Genomic DNA, 25,276 nt, shown 5'->3' on the forward strand with positions numbered 1-25,276 from the left:
GGGCCAGAGCCTTGAAATCTTCCCAAGCTTCCCCCTCCCTCCAAACCACCATTTTCACACCACCATCAACCCCACCACAGCAGACACTAGTGGGACTGGAGCAGGGGGTAGCATTATTTTCAAGAAGCTGCTCCACAAGGTGCTATTTATTGTCTCAATAGTTAAAGACGACAGCCAGCCCAGGGCCCGACCAGGTTAGCTCTTAACCCGACACAGCTGCCGCAAAATTGCTTGGAGACCTGGCCCACCTACTGGCAGAGCCCCAGAGGCAGTGAGGACAGATGAGCTGTGTGGTTTTTTCACTCACATATCATCCTTAGAGCTGTTATTATTATTAATTGCATTTCACTTTTAATAATTTCTTCCAAGGCAAGGAGCTCTGCAGACATTCAGTTTATGCTGGGCAGAGCCGCTGCAGTGGCCGTGGACCTATAAACACACTCCTGTGGATCTGGTTCTTGCCGTTGGCTCCGCTGGTGCCTAGCAATGTCCAAGCTTCCATAAGCCAGGCTGAATGCCTGGTTGCAGCACTTGTAAATAACCTCCCTCTTGGTCGTGTGCTTTTGCCTCAAAAGGCATCTCACACAGGACAAGGGGGACACTCATAGCCTGGCTCTCCTCTACCCTTCGCCCACTTTTTAGCCACACAGCCCCCTCAGAACGTTAACTGCTCTGTTAGATCTGGTCAACTTGACTGACAGGGTCAGAAGTTGTGGGGGCAGAAGGACAGATACACGCGTGCACATGCGGATCATGATGGATGCTTTATTTCCTTACAAAAGCAGGAGGAAAGCAGAAGTCTTCCTGGCAATTCAGTGGACATGAAAAATGCACTCATAGCATTACTGGCATGGTTTTCAAGTTGCTGTTAAAATTCCACTTATATTATGCTACCTCCAACCTCAGAGTCTTCTGTGTTTTGCAGCAATACATTAAACTGTCTTTTAGCAGCTGCCTGCCAAGGGGAAATGGAGGTTTTGACATTTGACCCATAAGGAAGGATGTGTGGCATTTGGGGCTACCCAAATAAGGATTTTAGTTGGATGCTAAAGCAAGCTGTGTTTTTAACAGTTAACTATTTTGACGCTGTTTTTTTATCATGGGAGTTCAAAGCGGAGTCCCTGACCAGGTGAATGAGGCAAACCCAGCCCTGCAAGTTCAAGTTTGCCTGGAGCCACATTCTTTGCACAGCTCTCTTTCCATTTGGAAAGGTTACTTTGCACTGGCAAGGAATTAAAAAAAAACCACATTTGTTTTAATAAAGAAGTGAGATTCCAAGGCAGGACTTAATAGCCAGCAGTGGGTTCTGAGGCAGATACCACTGAATTAGCACAAATATCTCAACAACAAAATAAAACAATACTACAAACCCAACTGAACTGCACTGGCAAAAGGGAAAAAAATTCCCTTAACTGGTCAGCTCTGAGCAGTCGCTCAGGAACCTTTTTTTCAGAGTGGAACAAGTTTTATTCCAAGGACCTTGTCTCCATTAGGAGAAAATAGATGTTATGAGCTATGCTCATAATTTGGGCAAGACAATTTAGGACATTTGCTGACCACTCAGGTCTGCTCTGCTCCACCTCCTAGCATAAGTTCCCACCTTGGAACAGCACCGGCACCCTGCTGCACTCTGAGCCAGTTCAGGTCAATGATCTGACAGAAAACCGTTGACTTGTTTCCTGGGGCTGGCTTTCTGCAGGATTAGCTCCTGAACCAGCCTACTCTGACACAAGGTTAGAGTAAACCCAGCAGAAGGAAGGGAGAAGGACATGGCAGCTGAGAGCTGGACAAGACCATGCAAGGCCCCCGATTCCAGTTCATGATAGCCACAGCAGAAGGCAGCATCCCCACCCTCCAGCTGAGACTGGAGAGGTTGAGAGACCCTAACGGTACCTGATGTTTCAACACCTCTCAAAGCACACTGTGTCTCCAGGACCCATTCAGATCTGCTTGGAGAGAAGATGGCTCTCAGGGACTGGGACATTATCTGCCAGGATGCAGACTGCTAACACCATGCACAGACATCCCTCACCCTGCTCCCTGTGTCCTGGTCGACCTCGGGCACATCATTTAGTCCATCTGCAAAACAGCATGCCAATCTCGCTGAGGGGCAGAAAGAATAAACACACTCGAGATTGGCATGAACTCTGCGAGCTCTGCATGCACAGTAACAACCCTCTGTCCCCAGTTCAGGCAGTTCCAGCCAGCAGTACGTAAAGCTTGTTACGCAATGACCTGAAATAAACTGTAAAGGAGCGTGGTCCAGTGGCATCAAAACTATTCCAGAGGCCCTGATCCCTGGAGGTGCTGAGCCTCCACCTCGCTCCCACCACCGGTGGGAGTTCCTGCACTCCTCTCCCCGGGGAGGGGGTAGAAGTTCTCAGACTGATTTCCACAGACTGCTGCTATTTTGTTCCAACATTCCCAACATCTTCAAAATACCCAAAGCCTCTTGTGCAATGAGCAACATCCCCTGCTTCCTAGCTACATGGTGGTTTATGTTACTTTCCATCTACAACCATTTCAGGATTGGCTTTACAGACCTATGTGGAAGACTAAACAATGCTGGAGCCACAGCAGGAGAATTTGCAGAGTTTTATTCCTTGTTTCATTTGGGCAATCCTTCTGCCTCTCATCAGGGACAAAAAAAATTGCCAACCTCTTAATTCAGAAATAGCACGAGCTCTGCATTCCAGTCCTGAATTAGCCAAAAGAGCCTTTTCAAGTTGGAAAGGGGAAAATGGGCAAATACCTTTAAGTACATTTAAAAAAAAAAAAAAGCCTCAACACCTGCCTTTTGCAGGCAAAAAACTGCTCTCGGGCACTCTTGAAACTAGCTCAACATCAGCATTTGAAAGCAAATTCCAATCCCTGCTCTTTTGGGTGCCAGACTGCTTTCCCTGTCACTGCTTTAAAAGAAAAGCAAACTCTCCCTCGTACATGTTTTGCAGGCACCCTACAGATGGAAGCGAGGATGTGAGTCTGAACAGAAGAGTATCAAGCGAAGCTGGCAGATTTGGATTTTGTTTTTGTTGTGGGTTCGGTTGCTTTGGTGTTTTGATTTGTTTTGTTTTGTTTTTTCTAATGGGTACAACAACCTGTTAAAAGTTTTGTAATCTGAAGACAGCAAACCCTTTTCTGGATGTCCAAGCTCCTCTGCCAAGACATGCTCAACTGTGAATATTCCAGCTGCATGTTTCACATCACGCTCGTTAAGGTTGTGCTAGTATTATTATTCACCCCCTATGGACATTACAGAGCACCTAATACATTAAAATGTTCTTAAACTTGCTATTTATGTGTGTGTATCACACACAGAGATACAAATAAATAACATCCATTGTAAAGGAATAAAGATAATAAAATCAAGCAAAATACCCAGTGAAGTAACATAATTCTGAAATGAAGTCCATAAAAGCAGCATTAATTCAGAAAATCACCTTTCAGCCCATCACTGCAATGCTCTCCGTGCCCCCCCCCCCCCCCCCCCAACTTCTTGTAAAAGCATAAGCCTGGAAGTCAGCGCCAGATTCCTTAAATCTGAACGCCCTTGGCTTCTTCTGGAGAGTGTAAAATTCATTCCCTTGACACCCATATTCCGTAGTCAAGCAAGATTTCACATCAACGTGTTCTCCAGACTCCCGGCTCTCCACAGCCCTTCGCAGCTGGGCAAAGGAGGGGGGCAGGAGTGGGGACCACAGCATGGCAGCCTGGGTGCACAGAAGCAGCACCTTGCAACGTCTGAAGTTTTCCCTGCTGCTGTTGTTATTTCACTCCCCTCTCTCCATCTCTCCCCCTCAAGTGTAGCAGCATGCGCAGGTACCCAGCTGCACTCGCATCCTTCTCGGTGAGTGAAGCCAAGAGGTACAGCCCGGTTCAGAGCGCTTTTAAATAAAGCCTCAACAAGAGGGAAGGGAAGGAATTCAAAGTCGTGCTGCTGAACTAGTTATGCAAACAGGGTCAGAGCCCCAGTCATAGCCAAGGAAGCAAAACCAGCAAGGAGGCAGGAGCCAAGGAGGGGTGATTTCAAAGGAGAAAGTGCTGGTTTCTACTCCCAGACCTGATTCGGCAATTTTCAACATGCCACGAAAAGGGAAAGAGCTTGCGGCGGATCGCAAGGGAGAGGAGGCATCAATAAACCAATCTCTGCTGTATCGGCACCCCCTGGAGCGCTGCCTCCCACAGCAGGCGCAGCAACAGGTCAGGAGCCTGTTTGCATCCCCGTCCTCGGGGCTGTGCCCTCGGGGGACTCTCCTCTTCCCCCAGGACCCAGTGCCCGGACCAGGGGGACCAGAGGGGGCCAGGACCCCCACGGCAGCCGGCAGCGGCCACCCCAACTCCAGGGTGGGCTCTGCCGGGAAAGCAGCCACAGGGAGCGGGCTCCCGGCACAGCAGGGCCCCCGCAGTCCCCCAGCCACCCCCTTCCCACCAGGCAGCACACGGTCCTCCCGCACCGCCTCTCCCCGTGTCTTTGGGGCATCCGTCACCCTCCGGGGTAATTTCAGTCCGGCGCCAAACCCAAATGCGAACCTCCACCTCCCTCTGCTCCCCGAAGAGCTCCCCCTCCCTTCAGCTGCATCCCCCCCAAACTTCACCCTTAGCTTCCCCCGTGGGTTTTCTTCTCTACGAGTCCCCAACCTCCACCCTGCCCTGCCCCCGCCCCGGACAGTCCCTGCATTCCCCCTGTGACACCCCACCCCTGGGCTTCCTGCCCCGTGCCAGCAGGAAACCCCTCCGACCCCCGGGGCAGATGTACCCCCCAAATCCCCATTTCCCCTCACGCCCAGGGATGCGCTCACGGTCCTTCCTCCCCCCTCCAGCGCCCCTCTCATTCCTGCCCCCTCTGTCCCTCCCCGGACGCCCTCTCCCTCCTTTCCCGCCGGAATCCCCCTTCCCTGCCCTCTCGAGGGGTCCCTCTGCCCCGGCGGCACCCCCTTTAGGCCACCCTTCAGGACCCTTTTGTCCCCGGGACGTGCCGGCGCTCCGCTGCCCCGGCGCTCGGTCCCGGGAGCGCGGTGCCCGGTGCCAGTGCCGCACGGCCGGTGCGCAATGCAGAGGGTCCCCGGTGCCCGGAGCGCGGCGCCCAGCACCCCGGCGCCGCCGCCCGCTCCCGGTGCGCGGCGTCCGCTCCCTCGCTCGCAGGGCGCGCGCTGCCCCCGTCCTCCGCGCGCGGCTGCGCGAGCCCCCCGCCCGGCCCGCGCTCCCCGGTGCCGGCGGCGCGGTGCCGGGCGCTCTCACCTGCGGGGCGCTCGGCGCTGGCGCCGTACTCGGCCGTGTCGCGGCGGCGGGCGCAGGTGCCCTGCCCCTGCACCAGGGCTTGCAGGGGCAGCTCGGCGCCGGGGTCGGGGTAGCAGCGCAAGCCGGCGGCGCAGCGCGGCGTGTAGACACCGCACGCCTCGGCCTCCAGGCGGGCGCACACCGGGCAGCAGCCGCAGCCCGGCTCCCGCACCAGCTCGGGGCAGGGCGGGCGGGCGGCCGGGGGGCAGGCGGCCAGGCGCTCCGCCGTGCAGGGCGGGCAGCGGAACAGCACCTCGGGCAGCGCCGGCCCCGCCAGCGCCAGCGCCGCCGCCGCCGCCGCCACCAGCAGCCGCGGCCAGGCGGCCCGCGCCGCGCCGCCGTGACCGACCGCGCCGAGCGCCATGGCGGGACTGACGGGCGGCGGGGCCGGCAGGTGGACACGCCGCTCGGCCTCCCGGCGGCGCGGCGCGGAGCCGAACGGCACGGCGCGGCACGGCACAGCACGGCACGGCACGGCACGGCGCGGCACGGCGCGGCGCGGAGCGGAGCGGGGCCGGGCGCGCCGCGGCGCCGCCGGGTCCTAGAGCCGCCCCCGCGCCCGCCCCCCCGCGGGGGGTCGGGGCTGCCCCGGAGGGGAGAAGGGGGGCTGCCCCACAGGGAGAGGGCATCAGGCTCCGGGAGGTCTGGGGCTGGCGCACGGGAGGCTGGGGGTGCCCTGAAGAGGAAATGGGGGGTCTGACCAACACGGGGCGAGGGCCTGCTGCAGTGGGAGCCGAGGTGTGACCCACGGGGGACATGGATCTGCCGCGCAAGGAGGCTGGGGTCTGCCCCGCTGGGCAGAGCGGGGCCGCACCCGGGCAATCGAGCCTGCCCCACGGGGACGAGTGAGGCCTGCCCCAGAGACGCCTAGTGCGGGGAGGGATGGAGACCCTACCTCACAAAAGAGCTGGGGTCCTGCCCCACAGGGACACCCGGTGCTGGGGGACATGGACGGACCGAGTGATCTCCACAGCACCAGAGAGAGACGGGAGGGGGGCTGGGGGCAGGTGGGAGCCCACTTTCACCCCTTGCCCCAGAAGTGCCAGACCAGGCATGAGCAGCCACATCTCAGGCTGGGTCCCGCTGTGGGGATGGGGTGGGAAAAACCTGGGTTCAGGGACAGTCCTGCCATCCAGCCTCCCCCTTCCCCACCCCACCGAGGCCATCCTGCCTCGGTGGGAACCAGGCCCTGAGGCTGGGTGAGCCCCCTTGGAGTGGCAGAGCTCTGTGCCCATAGGGCTGCCCACATCTCCAGCCTGGCTCCCCACAGGGCATTTACACCCCCAGACCAAAGCCAGCTGCAGCTGCGGCGGGCTCGGTGCCTCCCCTGCCTCGCCAGGGTGCCCGAAAGCTGGGGTGTGGCCAGGGATGCAGAGGCTGAGTTCTCCGGGCTTTGGGGTTTTGGTGTGAAATACCCATTTCAAACCCTAACACACTCCTCTCCCTTCTGCCCAACACCCAGGCTACACAGAGGATTTTAAGTACAAGGGCTGTTACACAAAGGTGACTTTTTTGACTAATGAAAATAACAACAACAAAGCCAAGGGAATGCAACCGAGCTTATGAAACTGGAAAACTTGGTTAATATCTTTGTGGGGTTGAACGGCTAAAGTCAGGCACTGAGGCAGCCCGAGTTCCCCCAGCAGCAGGAGTGTCAGCTTTGGGGTACTTAGAGTTAACATTTGCTGCTGTAGTTTTTTTGTTGTTTTGGTTTTGGTTTTTTCAAATTAAGAAAAATGCAAAATGCTGCTGTTGATGATGACTCGTGTGGCACAACTTTGTGCACAGGATTACTCACGGCCCTGGAGTTATAGAACAACATGTTTATTTGTGGGATCCGCGAGCGCAGGGTGGGATGATGGCCTGCGGCATTCAGCGTGCTCCATGAAATCCCTGCGATGCATCCTGGGACCAAGCACACAGTCCCATCCCCATCCCTGGGACTTCCCAAGCAATAACTCAGGTTTTACCAGAGTTAATAAAGCATGGTCCCTTTCTCCGGCTGCCCGCCACACTGCCGATACCTTGTCATGGAAGAGCTGCCCATTTGCTTTACTTGTTAAAATACACCATTGCTTGTCTGCATCTTGCTTAAGCTGGACAGTGATTTTAACCATCCCCATTGTGCCTCTGGAGGAATCCAGTTAGTTTTGGGGTCCCTATGACTGTAGCACTTGTTGCTGCTTATTGCTGCTTGCAGCAGTCATTGCTCTGAGTGTTGGGGACTCGGAAACTCCCAGCCAACAAAAATGTTCCCCTGAAATTAGAAGCAAATAACAAAGGTATTTTTATTCCACTTCACGTTACAGAATTCCTTTTTGTATTACGGAACCTGAATTTTAGCCTGAGTGACTCAAGGAAGTCTCTTCAAGAAGACAAGAAACAAATAATAGAAAAAAGCCCAGCACAGACTTTACATTCGTTACTCCCACAAATTGCAAAGTGGGAAAATGGGATGCACAGCCCTGAACACAAGCAGCCCCTCAAAAGCCTCCCTTTAAAACAGATTTGCCAGCAGATGTTCAATAGACAATGGAGAGAATTATTTTCACCGCACACTCACGACTTCTCGGGGATGGGGGAAGGAGGCTCTCGGTACCTTTTTTATGATCTGCCATTGACTTCACTAATGACTCACATTTGGTTCCAATGAGATATTTTCATATGACTAATGAATCTATATTTGGAGGCGTAAGAGGGTTTGGCTAATTATCTGTTGCAGTCAGTTAAATATTCCCAGTATTCAAAGTAGGTTTTCTTCCAGTGGCAAATGTTATGCCCTCGCGGTCTGTCTTCTAGTGCTTTAAAAGCAGCCCAGCACTTTGACTCGTACCAAGCTGACATCTGGGTTTCTGCGTGTGTAAGCACAAGAGATGGCCTGAACTTAATTATACAGCGAACCAATCCTGCATTTTTTAGATGGCCAATAGGTCATTCCCCAAGGGACGATTTAAAACCGATTTTTCAACACGCGCTTGATGCTTGCAGCGGCCCGTTTTGCTGGGGGCATTTACTGGGGTGCCATTAATAACTCCTGGCAGGGGCAAATTCCTTATAAGCACCGTTGTGTAGGCTGCTTGTGCACAAATCATTTTGCCACAGGGAGGGCTCAAAATCCGATGAGAGAAGGGAAAGGAGGGGGGGAGGGGAGGGGCTCCATCAGCTCAGCTGCCTGAATTGCAGGAGAACATTAAACATAATGATCCTGGAGGGAAAGAAACCATACGCAGCTCAGATGTGGGAACGAGCCAGGATTTCCTGTTCATATGCCTCTTTAGTAGGTGCTCAGGCTGTTCTCCGTCTTTTATTGCTGTCATTTTCTTTGTCCACCACCGAAGCAATAGCACCGGTGCAGACACAATGGATCAAGTCGTTCCCCCTGCCCCTGCTGCTGCAGCCCTCAGCCTGCAGCCCTCTCTGCACTGTTCTCCAACTCCAGCAGAACAATAAAGAAGATTTTACAGCTGTTGTGGGGATGGGGGGAGGCAGGGAGGCAGAGGGAAAACAGCTTGAGTGCCCGTGGCCAGCTATAATTTCTCCAGTGGGTCTTTGCTGACAGTTTTAGGATTAACAAGTGAGCTCTGTTCCCAGGCATTTACCCCTCTGGATAAGCTGGCCTGTTTGTTCTCAAGGGTTTATTTTACCCTACAAAATATGGCATTGCCAAACAGATGTAGGCTTGTTCCTAGAAAGGCAAGTTATAGCTGAAGCTGCATCTCACAGAGGCTTTAGTCCTTGGAATTGTTTGGAAATGCTACAGTATTCCTCCGACCCTTTTCAGGGCAGTTTTTTCCCACAGACGTGCTGGTCAATTCTTTTATGGCTCTGTCCTTTGTCAAGGATGAATTAGGAAAAATAAACTCACAAACAAAAAGTGGAGGCCCAGCACAGAGATCCTCTTGCTCCCAATGATTAAGAAGTATTTTACAGCTCCGGGTTGGGGGTGTTGGGGGGAGAAAACAATGTGTCCTCCTGTGTTTTTCTTTCCCCCATTTTCAGCTCAGTGTGAGTGTGTAAGGGGCGGGCGGGGGGAAGAGGAAAGAAGAATAAAACAGTCTCACTATTTTTAAAGGCCTCCTTTTCAATAGATTGACACAAAGTGCTTTATGGTGAGCGCTGGAGAAAGCCTCCCATGTCCCAGAGCTGCCATGGCGAGGGGCAGGTGATGAGGAAGGGAAGGCTGTGAGGAGGAAGGCTGTGTGGATGCATGCTGGGCCTGATGTCCGTATTTGGTGGCCAGCGTCTGGCTTTCTTCCTGAAGATTTGACAAACTTTGGCTATGAGTAAAAGTTTGCTGAGGACCTGGGACCGGGGAATTGCCATTGACTCAGAACGAAGCACACCAGGGTGGGACAGTGAGGGGTCTGCCCTCCCTTGCTCCCGTCCCTCCATGGCGGGTGGCAGGGGGACATGCCCAAGGTCAGCGTGAGTCAGTAGTGGGGGCAGAAGAAACTCCACCCTGATCTCTGTCATCTGCAGGGGAGACCCTGTCTCCCCCTCAAATGGACCAAAATAGCTTTAAAAGCCAATTACGGTGATGTTAAGCCTCTTCATGGGATATGTGCGCATTCATGGTCTTGAGTGATGCCCTGCTCTTGCTGGCCAGCACGCTTTTCCCCTCAGCAGCCGGTCAAGCTGCCAGAGCTCCCTCACACACTCTTGGAGGGAAATCCCACCTCACCCACAAGCCCAGCTCTCCTTCCCTACACTGGCATTTGGGAAAAGGCTCCCTACCACATCTCCCCCACACTCCCCAGTGCTCCAGCCCCATGCCACCTTGTCCCCAGGCCACAGGAGCAGGGAGAGTGAAACTTCACTCGCCTCCAGACACCCCAGGTCAGCAGTTTTGCCCACCAAGTCGGGGTGATGGGGAGTGAGCTGAGCAGGGCTCCTACAGGAGGCACTACGGGACCCACTTGATCCAGCCTGCCCACAGTGCCAGCTGCTCCCCAAGGCAATCACACTGAAAATGGCAGGCTTGCAAAATAAATTATTTAATGAGTGGGCTCCAAGCACTCCCCCTGCTCCACACGAGGCGAGGGCAGAGCTGCACCACCTAGGCTGGTTGTTGCAGGGCTCCCCAGCACACTCTGCCTGCCCCTGCCCTCCAGCCTTCACTCCTGGTGGTGACTTGTTTTTTGTTTGCCCTGCAACTAGTTACATTTCAGCCTCTTGTCCTCCTCGTGCACCAAAACGCATGTTTCAAGCTTCCCTCAGCACTTGCTCTCTGGAGCTTGGTTGGCTCCAGCGCGAGGAGTGCGGGTGCCCCATGAGCTCCTGCGGCTCTGATCCTCACCCTTAGCTCTGCTGCTCCACAGGTCATGCTCAGAGGTCTGAACCTGCCTGATGTTCCAGGCCCCCCTCTACCCTCAAATTGTTTTCCCCAGGTGCATTAGCCTGGCCAGAGTTCAGATGTCAGCAGAAGGGCCAATTATAGGCCACTTGTTTTTACATTTACCTTATCTGAGATGTTTTTAGAGCAGCCCTAAACTCATTATCTATGAGCTTGATCCAGTTAATTATGAATGCCTTGGAGTGGTCCAGGCTGGTTTGTTTAGGTTTCTCCAACACTGATGTGAGATTAGCAGAGCTAAACACCCCCCACCACCCCCCATTAGCTGGAAGGCATAAAGCAGTGGTGGTTTTCAGGCCCATCTCTCAGGCACTGCTGCTCTCCAGCAAGGATGCAGGGGAGGGACGCAGGGTGCCACGGGTTTGTCTGGTCTGCTATTACCATACGTAGCACAGGCTTGTAGATGACATACATAGCAGAGGCTATGGATGGATTTGGACACACCAGTAGCCAAACTACTCACTCATCCCTAAGCATCCCTCAAAGATGCCTTTATTAGTCTCAGGTGTACAAAGCAGCTTAAAACCAAGAAGCAGATCAGGAGGAGGTGATGCAAAAAGGCTTAAATATTGACCTAGGATGGTCAGGCACAGTGACTTGCCTTATAGAAATGATAAATCAAGAGCAGAGAGGATTTGTATGGAGATGGCCCTTGATTTCAGCTGGTACCAGGGTTAATTGCTGTTGGAAAAGGACATGGCAAGGATGAAGGAGATGTACATGAGGGAGGGGAAAGAAGAGCCTTTACCTCAGTCCAAGGTGGCAGCACATCTTTGCAGAAATGTTCTACTTTAAACACGTCTCTGTTTTAAGTGGGTCTTGGGTGACTGAAGTACCTGGTACTACCCACAGTTTCTGTATTTACGGTTTCTAAGTTGCAGTGCTCAGGATATCAGCAAAAGGTGACTTTGCAAAGACCCTAAAACTACAGCACCACAAACACCACAGTTTTCAAACACCACAGAATCCCAGCCCTAACCTATAGGGAATGGGGATTAATACTCTCTGGGTTTGGTGGCTAACAGCCCTAGCTTCTTACCTGAGGACCACCTCCTTTGGCCTCAGAGACCTTCCCTCTCCAGGCCACCCAACCCTGATTTCCCTTGCATGGTAGGAGTGCTCCCACAAACTCATGGGCACCTACCGAGTCTTCCAATGTGCTCCTTGGTTTCCAGGGGATTTAGATCCCTAGACAAAAGTTAGATTCAAAATCCCTTTGTTTAAGTGAGTCCAGATGCTAGAGTCTGGCTCCTTGGAAAGGGCTGGAACAGCCTCCCAGCCCTGTGACACAGTGGGAATAGGAAACGGGCAGCATCCTCCTGACAAATATAAGAACCCACAGATCCCTTTGACATTTACACTGACAGGCTTTCCCTTCATGTCTGGTACCCCTTGAGCAGGGCAGCGGGATGAAAGCATTTCAAAGCTCACATAGATGTTTAAGAATTTTATTAGCAGCATCAGCCAGCATTTCCACTTGCTTTGTATTTGCTGTTGGAAAGTAATAACAGCTTTGGAGAATCTACTCAGGAGAGAAAACAGCTCTTCCCTAGGCACCACGCCGAGATACTGCTTTGAGTAACAACATTGCATGCAGGAATGGAGTGGAAAGGGGCTGCAGCCCCAGGAGGAGCAGGGGTTCTTATGCTAGCCCATGGAAAGTGCTTGGATGGAACAGGACAAATGAAAGGGAGGTGTGCTGTGACTACATATCAAGAAAAGCCTCCAGCTGCTGGTCTCTAGCTGCCTATGTCAAAGCCTCCTAGGGAAGTAACTTGATATTCATCTCCTGGGACAAATAAAACAAGTACTGGAAAAAATACAGGGAAGAGTCTTGCATTGGCTGGGGACAAGGCAGACCATTCAGATCTTAACCCAGAGCACAGAGCTCTCCTAGGGCAAGAGAAGTATTTGAAGGTGCACTGATATTTACCTCTAACACAAAGGAAACCCCAGGCCCCTGCAGTCTCCTGGCTGTTGAGGAACAGGAGCTACTCCAGGATTTGGGAACACGCAGGGCTGTGCTGCCTTTGACTCCCTACCAACTCCTAAACCAAGAATGTCATTAGTCCCATTTCCCTGGTCCTGTGTCTGCACCTCTTTTGGGTCTGACTCATTTCTGGAGGTGTGGCCATGGCAGAGGGAGATGGAGCCAAGAGCTGAGGGGACAGAGCATCTTGCAGAAACAGGTCCTCACCCCACAGCTCCCCTGATCTCACACAAGCTCTGTCCCACCTCTGTCCTTCCTCAGTGGTAAAGGCAGAGACCACTTGTAGGGCATCTTGGGGCAACACCAACTCTACCTTTCTGCCTCCAGACAAATCCCCTTGCCCTCCTCAGCAACAGCACAGAAGAAAGACTGAGGAACCAACCCTGTTTAAAGGTGTCCTTTTCTGCTAGCAGCTACAGATGAACATCTCTGGTGAGCATCACAGCTGTTCGACCCATAACGGTACTTAACCAAGAAGCCATCAGAAAAACACAGGGCCTCAACTCAGAATATTTAACCATATGCTTTAAAGCACGCTACCTGTAAAGGCAGGTGTGAGAGGGGGTGATCTGGATGATCTCACTCCAAGGTAATGGGATGAGCCCTCCTGCACTGTTGCAGCCCTGCTGAGACAGCCGGGCAGCCTGGCAGGTGGGTTTCCCCTTGCAGGACGCTCCCACGGCAGCAACTTTTTTCCATTTCTTCAGTATGTTTATATGTGCCAGCATGTACAAGCAGTGACATGCAGCCCACAAGCAAGACCTCTTCCACGACCTTCTGTCCAAGCATCACTGCTCATTTCTGGCTTGCTCCTCTGGACCCTCACCAATTTTTGTTACAGAGAACGAGCTGGACTAACAAGCTCTCCCCTTCCTTGCTGACGTGGACACCTTCCTCAAGAAAATGCATGACAAAAGTAACAAGGGTGGGCCACCACTGCCCAAGGCTGTATAGTACTCCTACCCCAAGAAAAGGCCACCTGGCGATCCCACAACCCAGCACCTCCTGGAGCCCCCAACCACAAGCAAACAGATACCATGCAAAGAAGAGGGTTCAGCTAGAAACCTCCAGAGGTCCCCTTCAGAGCTGGAAAAAGCTCAGGGTCTGTTCTGTCCAGTTTTAAATATCTCTAGGAATGGAGATCCTACAGCCTCTCTGGGCAAAACCACTCTCCTTGTGAACTTGTTTTCTTTTTACTGAGACAAAACTTTCCTCATAGCAACTTGTCCCTATTGCTTCTTGTCCTTTCATGGTGTCCCTCTGAGAAGAGATCTGCTCCATCCTCTTGAATCCTCCCTTTGGAGAGTCAAACACAGCAATTAGCTCTTACCTTCTCTTCTCCAGATTGATTCTCCAGCTTGCAGCCTCTCCTCATTGCTTGCTATCAGATGCTAGTTATTAACCAGAGCTTTTATTAAAAATTTTGGTGTCCCACTCAGCAGTAGAGTATGATTTTGTGTTTATAGCTCTGTGTCTATTTCCAAGAATATTTTACTGGCCTGATGTACAAAGCTACTTAAACCTTAAAATGAAGTCATCTCTGCCACAGAATACAATTTGCTAATTAACCCTTCACAAAAACACTACAGCCAAGATCTCAAAGCATGAGCACCAGTGTAGACCAATGAAAGGACAGAGGGCTTTTAGGAAGATAACAGGAGGGATCCAGATCACGGATCACAGGTTTGCCTGGACATCAGAGCTGCATGAGCCAAGTTCTATCACACCGCTTTGAAAGCAAGTCGACATCAAAGCTGAGGACTCTCCCACTCAAATAAACTAAAATTGGATTTTAAAGTGCAGCCCCACTCTGCAAAGCAGCTCCATAAAAATGTCATTGTGGGACTTCCTGTTTATTGTCTCTTGCAGACTCCAAATGAAACCCATCCCACCAGAGAAAGCTGTTTCCTAACGGGCCTTCTGCAAACACAGGTTCTCCTCCCTCACCCACCAACTCTAAATCAACAGGTCCGAATCTACATCCCCAAGCCCTATGCAACACCCTGGATTTTGGTATATCCACTCAGCCAGAACCTGCTAATCTGCTTTCTTGCTCTGTGCCACATCCACCGTTGTCCTCCAGCATCTGCCTCTCCCATAGGTCACTGTCCTGGCAGGCGCTGCTGGTGTGGCTGCAGGGGGGAGCAGTCAAGAGCAAACACAGCCTTTATCTTAGGCAATAAACCAGCTACTCACTTTTTTACCTACTAGAACAGCTGTGAGCTGGAGTAAAGCCTACTTACCTTCATTGCTGGGATTTTTCAGAAGAGCCTGAGACCCAGCAGCCTGTGCACTACAGGCATTCAAAGGCAAATGAGTATGATTTCCTACTGCATTTTTAACTCTCCCAGCCTGCAGCAAGTACAGCCCAATTCTGACCCTTTAAAGGAAGCAAATGCACAACAACTGGTGCTGTTTTTCCATAGTGTCTTTTGAGAGTTGAACCACACTTTAAATCACTTTGATGATGCACACACACTAATTTGTCCTGAGAACAAAGAGAAAGCGTCCCCCCAAAAAAGAAGACAGAAATATCTGCTTCACTTCAAGCTTGCCTTTTTTAAAAATTTGCTAGTTAAATCTTAAATCTTAAACCTCAGCCAGGCCTAAGGGTGAACAGTGCACATTCCCAGAAAGAAAGCGACTTCATTAGGAGAATTATGTCCTGCAGCATGTGGGACTGTGTACCTGCCAGCTGGAACAGTAACAGGTAACAACGTGAATGCATGGATGCACTAGAGCTGTGAAGGAGCAGCAGGCACCATCTGAGCACCTTGAGCAGAGCTGCTCCTTGCTTATAGCAGACAGGCTGGAGGAACAGCAGCTCTTCCAGGGAATCAGCTGTCAAGGTCCCAGGGCCAAAGTGGACCAAAGAAAGAGGAAGATGTCTTCCAAAACAGCAGGAAACAGACACAGGAAACAAAGCCCATACAAAAATTACTTTTTGTATCTCTCCACATGTAAGGTTGAAAAATAGCTAAACAATTTTACCTATAAGATCGTGCCAGTACCAGTCAGGAGACAGATGTAGCAAAGAATAAAATACGGTGTTAACTGGCCAGGAGAAACGTTACGATGCAGCCAGGCGAAGAGGGGAGGAAAAGGGGCTGGGTAAGGTGATGCTGCCTGCTGGGAGCCCAAGCAGCCCCCGCGGGTGTCCCCCCAGCCCCGGGGCGGGCGGTGCGGGGCGGTGCGGTGCGGGGGCGCGCTGGGCTCGCCTGCCCCCTGCCGGCCGCCTGCGCTCGGCCAGCCCGGCCCCGCGTCGGGGTCCGCACCGCGCAGCCCGAGCGGGACTGCAAGTGGGGGCGCAGCGGGAACCGAACACAGGCATGGCAGAGCTAGAAACCGCAGTGGGTACAGAAGGTGATGCAGGGCCAGCTAACAAAAGAAGAAAGATCTTCTTGCCACTTCTACCTCTCTGAGTTACCCAACATCTCAATGCAACGAGCTTTTTCTAGCTCGGGTTCTCAAGATTTGGGTGTCTGTCTTCCTGCGGGAGATGAACACGGCTTTCCAGTGCTGCATTAACGTGCCTAGAAGAGCAGGAGATGGATGTCAGGAGGGTCTTGCCATCCTGTCCAAGCAGGACTGTGCTGCCCCATGGAGAGGAGATGAGGGCGCAGCTGGCACTGTGAGAAGACGTCCAGCTTTCAAACTCCTCCAGCCACTACAGAAACAAGCCCCAGCCCAATGGCTTTCGTGGGCCAGCCCGACCCAGCAGAGCATAAACACAAAAGATCTCCTAGGAAATAGCTTCTGCATCTCCCAGTTTCATGGGATGGGGCAGGGCAGGGAGTTGCATGGGAGCCAGCCAGGATTCCCGTGTACACACACAACCAGCAGCCTGCACACCAGCTCCCACAAGGTTTAAATCATGGCCTGTGGGGAAATGTCGGCTTCTCCAGACGAACTATTCACATTCAACAGTAGTGTTAAGCACTTGGAGAGTTTTTATAGCAAGCTCAGCACGATCCACATGGCACTGCAATATCCCCTCTTTCACCTGCATCCTCCAAGACAGGTAGAATCTTTCTTAGGACACCTCACACGCACCCCACTGCTGGGAATTTGCTAGAAAACCCACCCTGGTGTGGCAGAGATGGGACCCAACCGTGTGGCTTTTTATAGCCAACACTGCTCCTTGCAAAATCACCACGGTTGCCCTCTGCACCTGCTTTTCTCCACAAAAGCAAGTAGATGCACCCAGTCCAGCACAACGGTAACCTCTCACATGAAGATGAACGGTGTCGCCACATGCATGTTGCCATTTTGCCGGCACACACAGTCATTACTCAAAGAAGGGCAAAAAGCACAGTGAAGAGTATGAACTGCTCGGTAAACCAGTTCACCACATTGGTCTGAACTGGGAAGAGCAGTGAGAGATCAGCCTGCCAAAACCTCCACTGGAGTCCTTCCAAATTACCCAAGCCAGCCAGGACAGCGCAGCTTGGCCAAGAAGTTGATGGGATGGGGTGTTTGCAGGCAGCTGGACTTCCCCTGTGTCTAGACTGACTTGATGGGGTTGGGGCAGTGTTGCACTCCATGACTCACCCCAGGCACCTGGCAGCATGGCAATGGCCTCTGCTCTCCCCTGCAAAACGCAGCAGCTGGAGTGGAGGAGGTTGTGTGCATGATCCCAAGGAGAGCCAGTCTGCAGCTGGGCCTGGGAGCTGAGGTGCTCTGGCTGGGGACCAGGCAGTCTGACTGCAACGACCTCTGCACCCAGCTCTGAGGGCACAGGCAAACCTGCTCCATCACCATTTCTGTCCATGCCCTGTTCTGTACCTAACTCATGGGATGACAGGGGACATGACTACTCTACCTGAGCTTGTCCCCAACATGGGACTCATCTGCTAGCCACATTGCTTGCATGTGAACACATGCCCCACATGAGGCCTGGAGCCATGCAGCCGAGATCCAAGACTTGGTTCACGTGCTCTGGATGATCAGAGAGACACCACACCGGTCCTGGGCAGACACCCAGAGCCTGAGCCCTCTGGCTGGTCCTTTGAACATGAGCAGGTCAGAGCTTTGGGTATCTGCTCTCAGACCCACTCTCAAACTGGCGGCACGGATGTCACAGCTAGCTTGTGGCTGCCACAGCCTAGTGTGAGCCCAGAAAGTCTAGCAGGGTTGTACTTCACACTGGGACAATAAAGCCATCATCCCCTGGAATGGCAATAAACTGTCCCCTGAAAAGAACAGCTCTGCTGGTGTAACTGCACTGGGGACTCCAGTGAGCCTAGCTAAAGCCACTCACAAATCACAGCACCCCCCACCCCTGACCCGCATAGCTCTGCGGGTAAAAGTCTGTACCATTGCTCTGGCCAGAAACATTAGACATAACAAATGTATTTTTAAAGCAAGGGGGAGGAACATTTTTCAGGCCTAGGGGGTAGAGGATGTTGGCTTGAACTGCAGGATAAAGTTCAAGGTCAAGTCCTCCTGCATGCAAACCAGCTCCTCCAGCAATGCTTTACACCACCGCCAAGTATCAGCCCCTATTCTAACATCTTCCACACAAGTACCTTTCTGCTTTGGGCACACATGTATTTCTGAAAAATATCAGGCTGTACATCAGTTCTTCTCCTAGCTGGTAAAGTTCTCAGGGTAAGGATAGTGTCCAAATAATACCTGAAAACCACGTGACAGAGCCAGGCAATGCTGCCTTTCTCACACCGAGATACGGGTGCATCGGCCTGTGCTTCTCATTCAGGATCCCAGTGGAAGGCTTGGCCTTCATGATTCTTGTTATCACCTCTCTTCCAAGACTGGGACAGACAGATGAACAGGTAGACAAACAGATCATACATCAGGGAAATGTATCACATTTAGAGCACCTCTGACTCTTTACCATGGCTCCATCCCACTGGGAAGCCAACCCAAAAGACCCTGGGTCACTCTCAAGGGACACCTATACAAAACCCCTTTCCCAACAGACGTTGCCCAAAGCCTTATTATTTGTAGTAATTGTCCCAACCAACTCAGAGGCAGTCAACCTGGGGTGGCACTTGGTAGACCTTGGTTGACCGGCAGGGCTGAGTGGAGCACCAAAGCTGGAGGGGGAAGCTCTGGACATCTCAGGGGAACATGCTGTCAGTGCGGCAGCATGCCAAAGTCAACACTCGTGCTGACCTTCAACTGCGAGCAAGAAAATCCTCTAACAGAGACCATGCCACAAACATCTGTGCTCTTGTCAAGGCCAGGTGAAATTAATGTAAGGGCTGCTAATTGGCTTCTCCCTGAAACTGGTCCAGGGACAGCAGTGTCTAGGATTGTGTGGTACAGGAGGAGCTCACCAGTGTGCTCCCCATCCAGGCAGCCTCACTTCTGCTGCCGAAACTATCTGTTCACCAGCTGGGCTTGCAATGGGTCACTTTTAGGCCTCCCAGATCAGCCAGGGTCACCCCATGTCCAGCGAGGTCTTTCATTCCAGGACTCTCCATTTGGAGATCTGGTGGGATGAGCCACCCTGTCCTCCAGACTGCCCACAGAATCCCACCAGTGGCTGGCTGCCTCACAGGTGCCTTCCCTTGATAGTTCATCTTGCCCTACAGACACAGATCTCCTTTAGCTGGTGCCTGGTGATTAGAGAGCTGCTCCTGGTGCCAGGTTCTCCTCCACTGCCTGGCTGTATGCTGGGACACTCTGGCTTCATGTCCAAATTTTTCAAATATTTTGCTTTGTGGTTTTTCATGCAGCGCTCCAGATATTTTGCAAAAGGCACCTTATAAATTGACTCAATAAATACACATAAAACACCATGTTTAATCCTTCCTTTCACATTCTTCTTTTCATCATTAAAATGTCCCCAACCTACCAACTCCCTCCCCACCCTGTGTTTAGGTCAGGCCAGTCCAACTTAAAATACTTTTGGCTTCTACAGGAAGACTGGAAAATTACTATTTTATTTCAAGGAAGCTTGTTTTGGACTAAAATCAGGCCTTGTAAATGGTTGAAGCAAAGAACGCCTGTAAGGACTATCACATCAGGTGCACAAAATAACAAAAGCATGGTGATGTTTTCATGCCAAGGGGCTCAGTCCCATACAAGACCTCCACTCTTGAACCCTTCCTCATTGGGGCATCCTGAATGGGAAAAAGTACATAGAAAAGAAGAAAAATTCTCAGGAATAGAGAGTCTAAGGGACATCCAGACATGGGTTGAGCAGTGTGGGTACAGCTTTGGGGACAGGCAAGACCTGCCCACACCAGTGGTGGGTCTATCTCCCTTGTGTGGGTCAAAAAGGTGCCTGACTGCAGTGAATGACTCCTAAAAGGTAGGTTCAGCCTTTCCAAACACCAGGTCAGATGGGCATGGGTTTGAAATTAACTTTAGAGGAAGATCTATCAAACCTGCTTTGGTTTCCTCATCACCATAGTGTTTGCATTATATACAGCACTGGGGATGCTCAGCCACCCAACAACATTCTGCTTTTGTCAACCTCCAGCTCCCATCTTGTCCTTGCAGCCCAACTGTGCTCAGCGCCAATGGACCATCTCCAGGCCCTCCATGTATTAAAGAAGTAATGGGACAAGCCAACAAGGAGAAGAAGCAAAGGTCAAATTGTGATGATAGCAGTTTAGCCTGCACTGGCCCGTGCTCTGCACCTCATAGGTTTCCTCCAGCAGCTGAAAGATGGAGACAGCAAAGTACTAGAAGAGCATTTTGTACACCTCCAGATAATATCTGAGTGTTCAGGATCTCCCCTGCCACCAAATGACAGAGCCTCATCTGAAAAGTGAGAATTAAGCTTTGTTACTTGCACCACAGTCACAGGGCACGGTGGGAGACTCATGCCATCCACAGGGGCAAGGGGCACCCTCATCTGACAGGTCTCTGGGTGACAAGCCCCAGAAGATAATATCCATGCTCTCTGAAAAGCACAAAAAATCTCTTCAGCCAAGAGGTCAGAGCAGCTGAGAGACCACGCTAGCTGAGTTTTTGTTCTTGGAGCCCTAACCCTGTGGTTTAACTTTCTTAAGATTCCTTTAAGGATCACAATGTTCTGGCCAAGAGACCTTTGGGACCTCTTGGGTAAACGTGGGCATTTCTTGTATTCATTACCAGCCTCTGGCTGCATTAATACCTTAGCGATTTCATCACAGGCCTCTCATGCCTGTTAATATGTCTTTTGGACTCATTTCAGCCCACAAGCTTCCCAGTTCCACAGTTCTGCTGAACAGCTTTGTCCTGTTTCAGAAGGAGCTGAGCACTGTGGCCTGGAGGTTAAAGCCCTGGAGGCCTGTGCATGGGATGGCTGGCCTCCATCCCTGGCTTGCGGCAGCTCGGGCACCCCTTTTGCCCCTTCCACCCCGCTGAGCCCAATGGAGAAAACCCAGGAGCAGCAGGGTGACCTGGCCTGTGGTGTTTGTGGGAGCAGAAATTACCTGTGCATGGACGCATTTGTGTGCACCTGAAGTTCTCACTTCTTCACTGATAACCCAAAATATCATGGCAGCAGTGAGGCCAGGCACCACGCCAGCTCAGCCAGGCACGTCCAGCACTGGTGAAGCTTTACTGCAAGACCTGAAAGGCAGAGAGATCAGATCAGGCTGTTTTGTCTGATAAATGAAGGGATAAACCCAGCTTTTGATGCAACTCTATTTAAGGATGGCCACGGGCCCAAATGGAGCTTTGTTTTCAAGGTCTAAAAGGGGAAAGACCTAAAAGTCCTTTTCATGGGATTTTTCAGGATTTTTCTTTGCAGAAATAGTTTGGTCCAGGGGTCAGGGAGAATCTGTAAGCAGAGCCAGAGATAACGAACTCGAGCCCATGTGCTCAACAAAATCCAGGCCTTGAGAAGCGGGCATGGCAATGACCTTCAGTGCCTTCTGTGGGAGGAAGGTGTGCAGAGCAGATGAAAACAAGAGTCCAGTCCCTGCTCCATGAGCTCCTGATGGCTTCCCTGCCCATCCAGCAGTACAGTTGTCCTCACCTCCTTTCCCTCGGAGTTGCAGAAAAACTGGAGTTCATATGCAACCTGGGGTTTGTCACGTCTGTGCAAACAAATCCCACTAGGGCCAAACCCCCAAGGCTTGGGTCATGGAAGCTGGCAACTAAATGAGTCAGGCTGGCCAGCCTGGATGAACAAGGTTGTGGCATTGTCACCAGGCTGTTTGAGAGGGACCTTCCAGGCAGCTGGCTTTGGTGCCACCTAAGCATGGAGGTTTTGTTGCTCTCTAAGGCTTTTAACAGTGGTTTAATGAACAATTAGCCAAGCTGGTCAGGAAGAAAGGTTGTTAAAATGTTGTTGCTTTTCTCTTCTACAAAATGTCATTATCCATGACCTGTTTTTAACATGTTGCTCAGATTTAGGGTGAAGAAGCAAAACCTCCAAGGCTTTCTGTGAAGGCACATAATTTTTTCAAAAAAGAAAATAGCCTCAGAGTTGGGGTTATTTGGTTGGTTTCCCATGAAAAACCTAGGAAAAAAGTCCTCAGAGAGATGTGCCGTGTTGAAATGCTCAGTTTCACGGAAAGGACTGGTTTTCGTTGTAGAAAAACAATTTCTATAAGAAAATTAGAAGCATGTCTGATGAGATAAGTCATATGGGTTTGGTTCAATAGGAGCTACTGGATCTGGTATTCTTATGTTCTAATCCTGTCACACTCTTTCTGAAAATGTCAGTAAAGGAACCTGCATCCTATAACCAGGTAACTAAACAAGATTGACATGTCTTTGCTCTTTTCATTATAGACGGGGATTTGTTGTTGTTCCTGAAGGCCTTAATTTGCAGTACTCAACAGCTTAACAATTTCCCCATGCCTTCTGCTCATTAATTGCATCAGTGAAAGGAATGCATTTGATTTATATCCATCTATGTCAAAAAACATCATGAGTGACACTTTTTAATAGGAACAATGTATTCAGCAATAAAAGAAATGTCACAGTGCTTTTCAGGATGACAATGAACTGATAGATCTTGGAGTTTTCAAAGCAGGGATAAGGTAAACTAACTTGGATTGCCCCTCCTGGTGCCAAGTCTGAAGCCGATGCCTTGCCAAATCCATCATAGAAGTGCAAATTGGTGAGGAAAAGCAATGAAGGATATGAACCTGTTACTTCACTGTTGCTCCAGACAGGATCTCAAACCACCTTCTCCAAAACAGCTGGCTCAATGGCACACACATCCTACCCAAAGAGAAATCCTTGAAGAAAATCTTCAGCCATGGTCCACCCAAACGCGCCTTTTTCCCCAGCTCCCTTCAAGGGAGTACAGGTCTCTCCTGAGTGTGAGCTGCAGGCGATGACTTCAAGGACCTTACCTGTGGGTAGGAGAGCAAGAAAGGAGGAACTGTAAAGGATATCGACACTTCTGCAGGCCCAATGAAACCTTTCACAAGGCCAGAGATGCTGACAAAGTGAATTACTGCTATCCAAAAGGTACAGCACCCCTCCTGCCCCCACGTTTAAGGTAAGGACCAGAGGTTGCACTAGGCAGACAATGTCTGGTTCAAAAGAACTATCTGACCATGGTTTTACCTATCAGCAAGCCCACAAGATATCTCGATCTGTTTGCCTTTCTTCCCATAGATGTTACTGCACAGTTCTGATTACTGCAAACATGTCCATACTGGTGGCTCTGGAAACTTCATCCATTGGTGCTTAGAGGAGAAGCTGGCCAGCTGAACCAGCCAGCCAGGAACAGAGAAAAGAGGAGCCTGTCTTTTACCAGTGCCCTCTGCAGACACATTTGTTGGGCTGAGTTTTGGAGCCGGGTGTATACAGCTCCAGTATACGGGAAATAAAATGACTGAGAACAAAAGATGGAGCGGAGGACAGGTTCAGAGATGTAAGTTCAGATCTGGAAGTCTGACATTAACCATTCAGCCCATCAATGACACAGCCACAGGATGACTTGGTTGAGGTAATAATTATGCATATGGAGAAGAGAACAGATACATGTTTTTTAGCCTGACAGACTGCACTGTAATGCAATCCATAGTGTAGCAGCAAAATTGGCCAAATTCAGTCTAGAAATAAGCTTGGTAGAAGAAATCACCCACTGGCACAACTCACTGATGGCTGTGATGGCTTCTCCATTACTGATAGTTAAGAACAGCGGGTGGGTATTTCCTTATAAGATCTGCTCTTGCAGTCCTGAAAACTTCTAGCACTAGGACTATTCAGGAGACTAGATGATCAGTGTCCCCTTCATTTTACTTCAGCCACTGCTCAGCCACCTGTCATGGACCACTTGAGATGACCAAGACAATCAGTTCATCAGAATGAACTGAGGACCTGCATAGTGGTGAAGGACTCCGCTTCAGCACCAGGCTCCTGAACAATGGAACTTGCTGGTCAGGTATTTCTCTCCCTCTGCCTAACCCATCAGCTCAGAAACCAGCCAGAAGAGACCAAAATGATCACTCAGTCTGAACTCTTGCACAAAACAGACCGCAGAGCCCGCCCCAGTAATTCCAGTGTGAATACACTGCAGCCCTCCGGAGACACTGGGAATACAGGGCTGGAAACAATAACTTTGAAAGAGCAATAAAAAAAAAAAAAAAGGGAGGGGAAGAGGGGCAATAAAAGTCATGATGAGTCAAGGAGGTAATTATGTGTGATAGCAGGGTTTCTTTGGCTGGGGACCAGCAAGAGACACTGTCTGCATCCAACCCCTGGGATAAGCATGACAGAGCAGTTTGTGCTGCAGAGAATTAAAAGTCTCCAGACAGGAGAAGGGCAGCAATCCGAGGTGGGGTCGGGCCTAACTCAGACACACACAAGTCATTAAGCTAATGCCTCTTAGCTAATTGCACACACAGAGACATATCCTGCAAGGAAAACAGCCTGAGAAAAAGCCTCATGGAACAGGCATTAAACAAACGCATTAAGAAGGGGAACAGTAATCCTTTTTCGATGCCAGCAGGGTGTGAGGCATTTCTCATCCGCAGGACTGCAACCATCCAATCACGCTCAGCCCATGGGAATCCCACAGAAGCAAGACACTGCAAGAAGCTACAAGCCCCCCATCATTGCTTTGTGTACAAAGGCTCAGGGCAAAGAGGAAGAGATCTGGCTGATGATACGTGTGTGCTGTTAAACATACCTCCCTGGAAAGGACTGTGAGCCCCAGGTTTAGATTTAGTAATAAAACCCTGAAATGGGAGCAGAGGAAGGAGGCCAAGACTTCTGGGTATTGTTTGCAGCTCTGCCCGTGTTTGCTCAGTGATTCAACCCATGTTATTGGGTCTTTTAGAAACAGGCCATGAGTCATCTACACCATTGGTTCCTTCCCTCTCGAGAAAACCCCCAAACCAGGAGGGTGAGGATGGGGAAACAGCATTTTTCTTGATGAAACTGTTCAGCCTCCCAGGTTCCCCTATCTTTTCTCATACCAGGTATCTGTAAGCCTCAGGCTCCTCCAGAGTAGAAATGGAGGATACACAGCCTGATGCCCTCAGACATCAGTGCTTGAAAGGTAGAACCTGCTGATTTTTAAAGCCAAAGCCAGAAGGGACATCAGGAAGATAGTCTGCTTTCACTCCTCGAAGCAGTGTCAGCTCTCCTCGCACCACTTCTGACAAGTGTTTGCCTAATCTCCAACTTAGAACTTACTACCACCTCACTTCCTCAGTATGTGGCCATCCTTATTGCAGGGAAGTTGTTCCTAACACAGAATTCTAGAATTTGGTAACTGGAAAGGACCT

The 25,276-nt window shown here is 51.1% G+C and overlaps 1 protein-coding gene across 3 annotated transcripts in view; it reads right to left on the minus strand.

Moving 5' to 3' along the window:
* IGFBP2 (insulin like growth factor binding protein 2) overlaps positions 1-25,276 on the minus strand; it is a 94,331-nt gene that overhangs the window by 58,202 nt on the left and 10,853 nt on the right. For 2 of the 3 annotated variants that reach the window (XM_055718434.1, XM_055718435.1), the window contains exons 2-3: positions 22,679-22,888; positions 21,011-21,149 (exon numbers count right to left, since the gene is read on the minus strand). In XM_055718434.1, coding sequence (XP_055574409.1) covers positions 21,011-21,026 — 16 coding nt within the window. In that variant the 5' untranslated portion in view covers positions 21,027-21,149; positions 22,679-22,888. Of the gene's footprint in view, positions 1-5,238; positions 5,749-21,010; positions 21,150-22,678; positions 22,889-25,276 lie in introns of those variants that run through there. The other variant, XM_055718433.1, reaches the window with a different exon arrangement.

The sequence above is a fragment of the Falco cherrug genome, chromosome 8 (assembly GCF_023634085.1).
Source record: "Falco cherrug isolate bFalChe1 chromosome 8, bFalChe1.pri, whole genome shotgun sequence".
NCBI lineage: Eukaryota > Metazoa > Chordata > Aves > Falconiformes > Falconidae > Falco > Falco cherrug.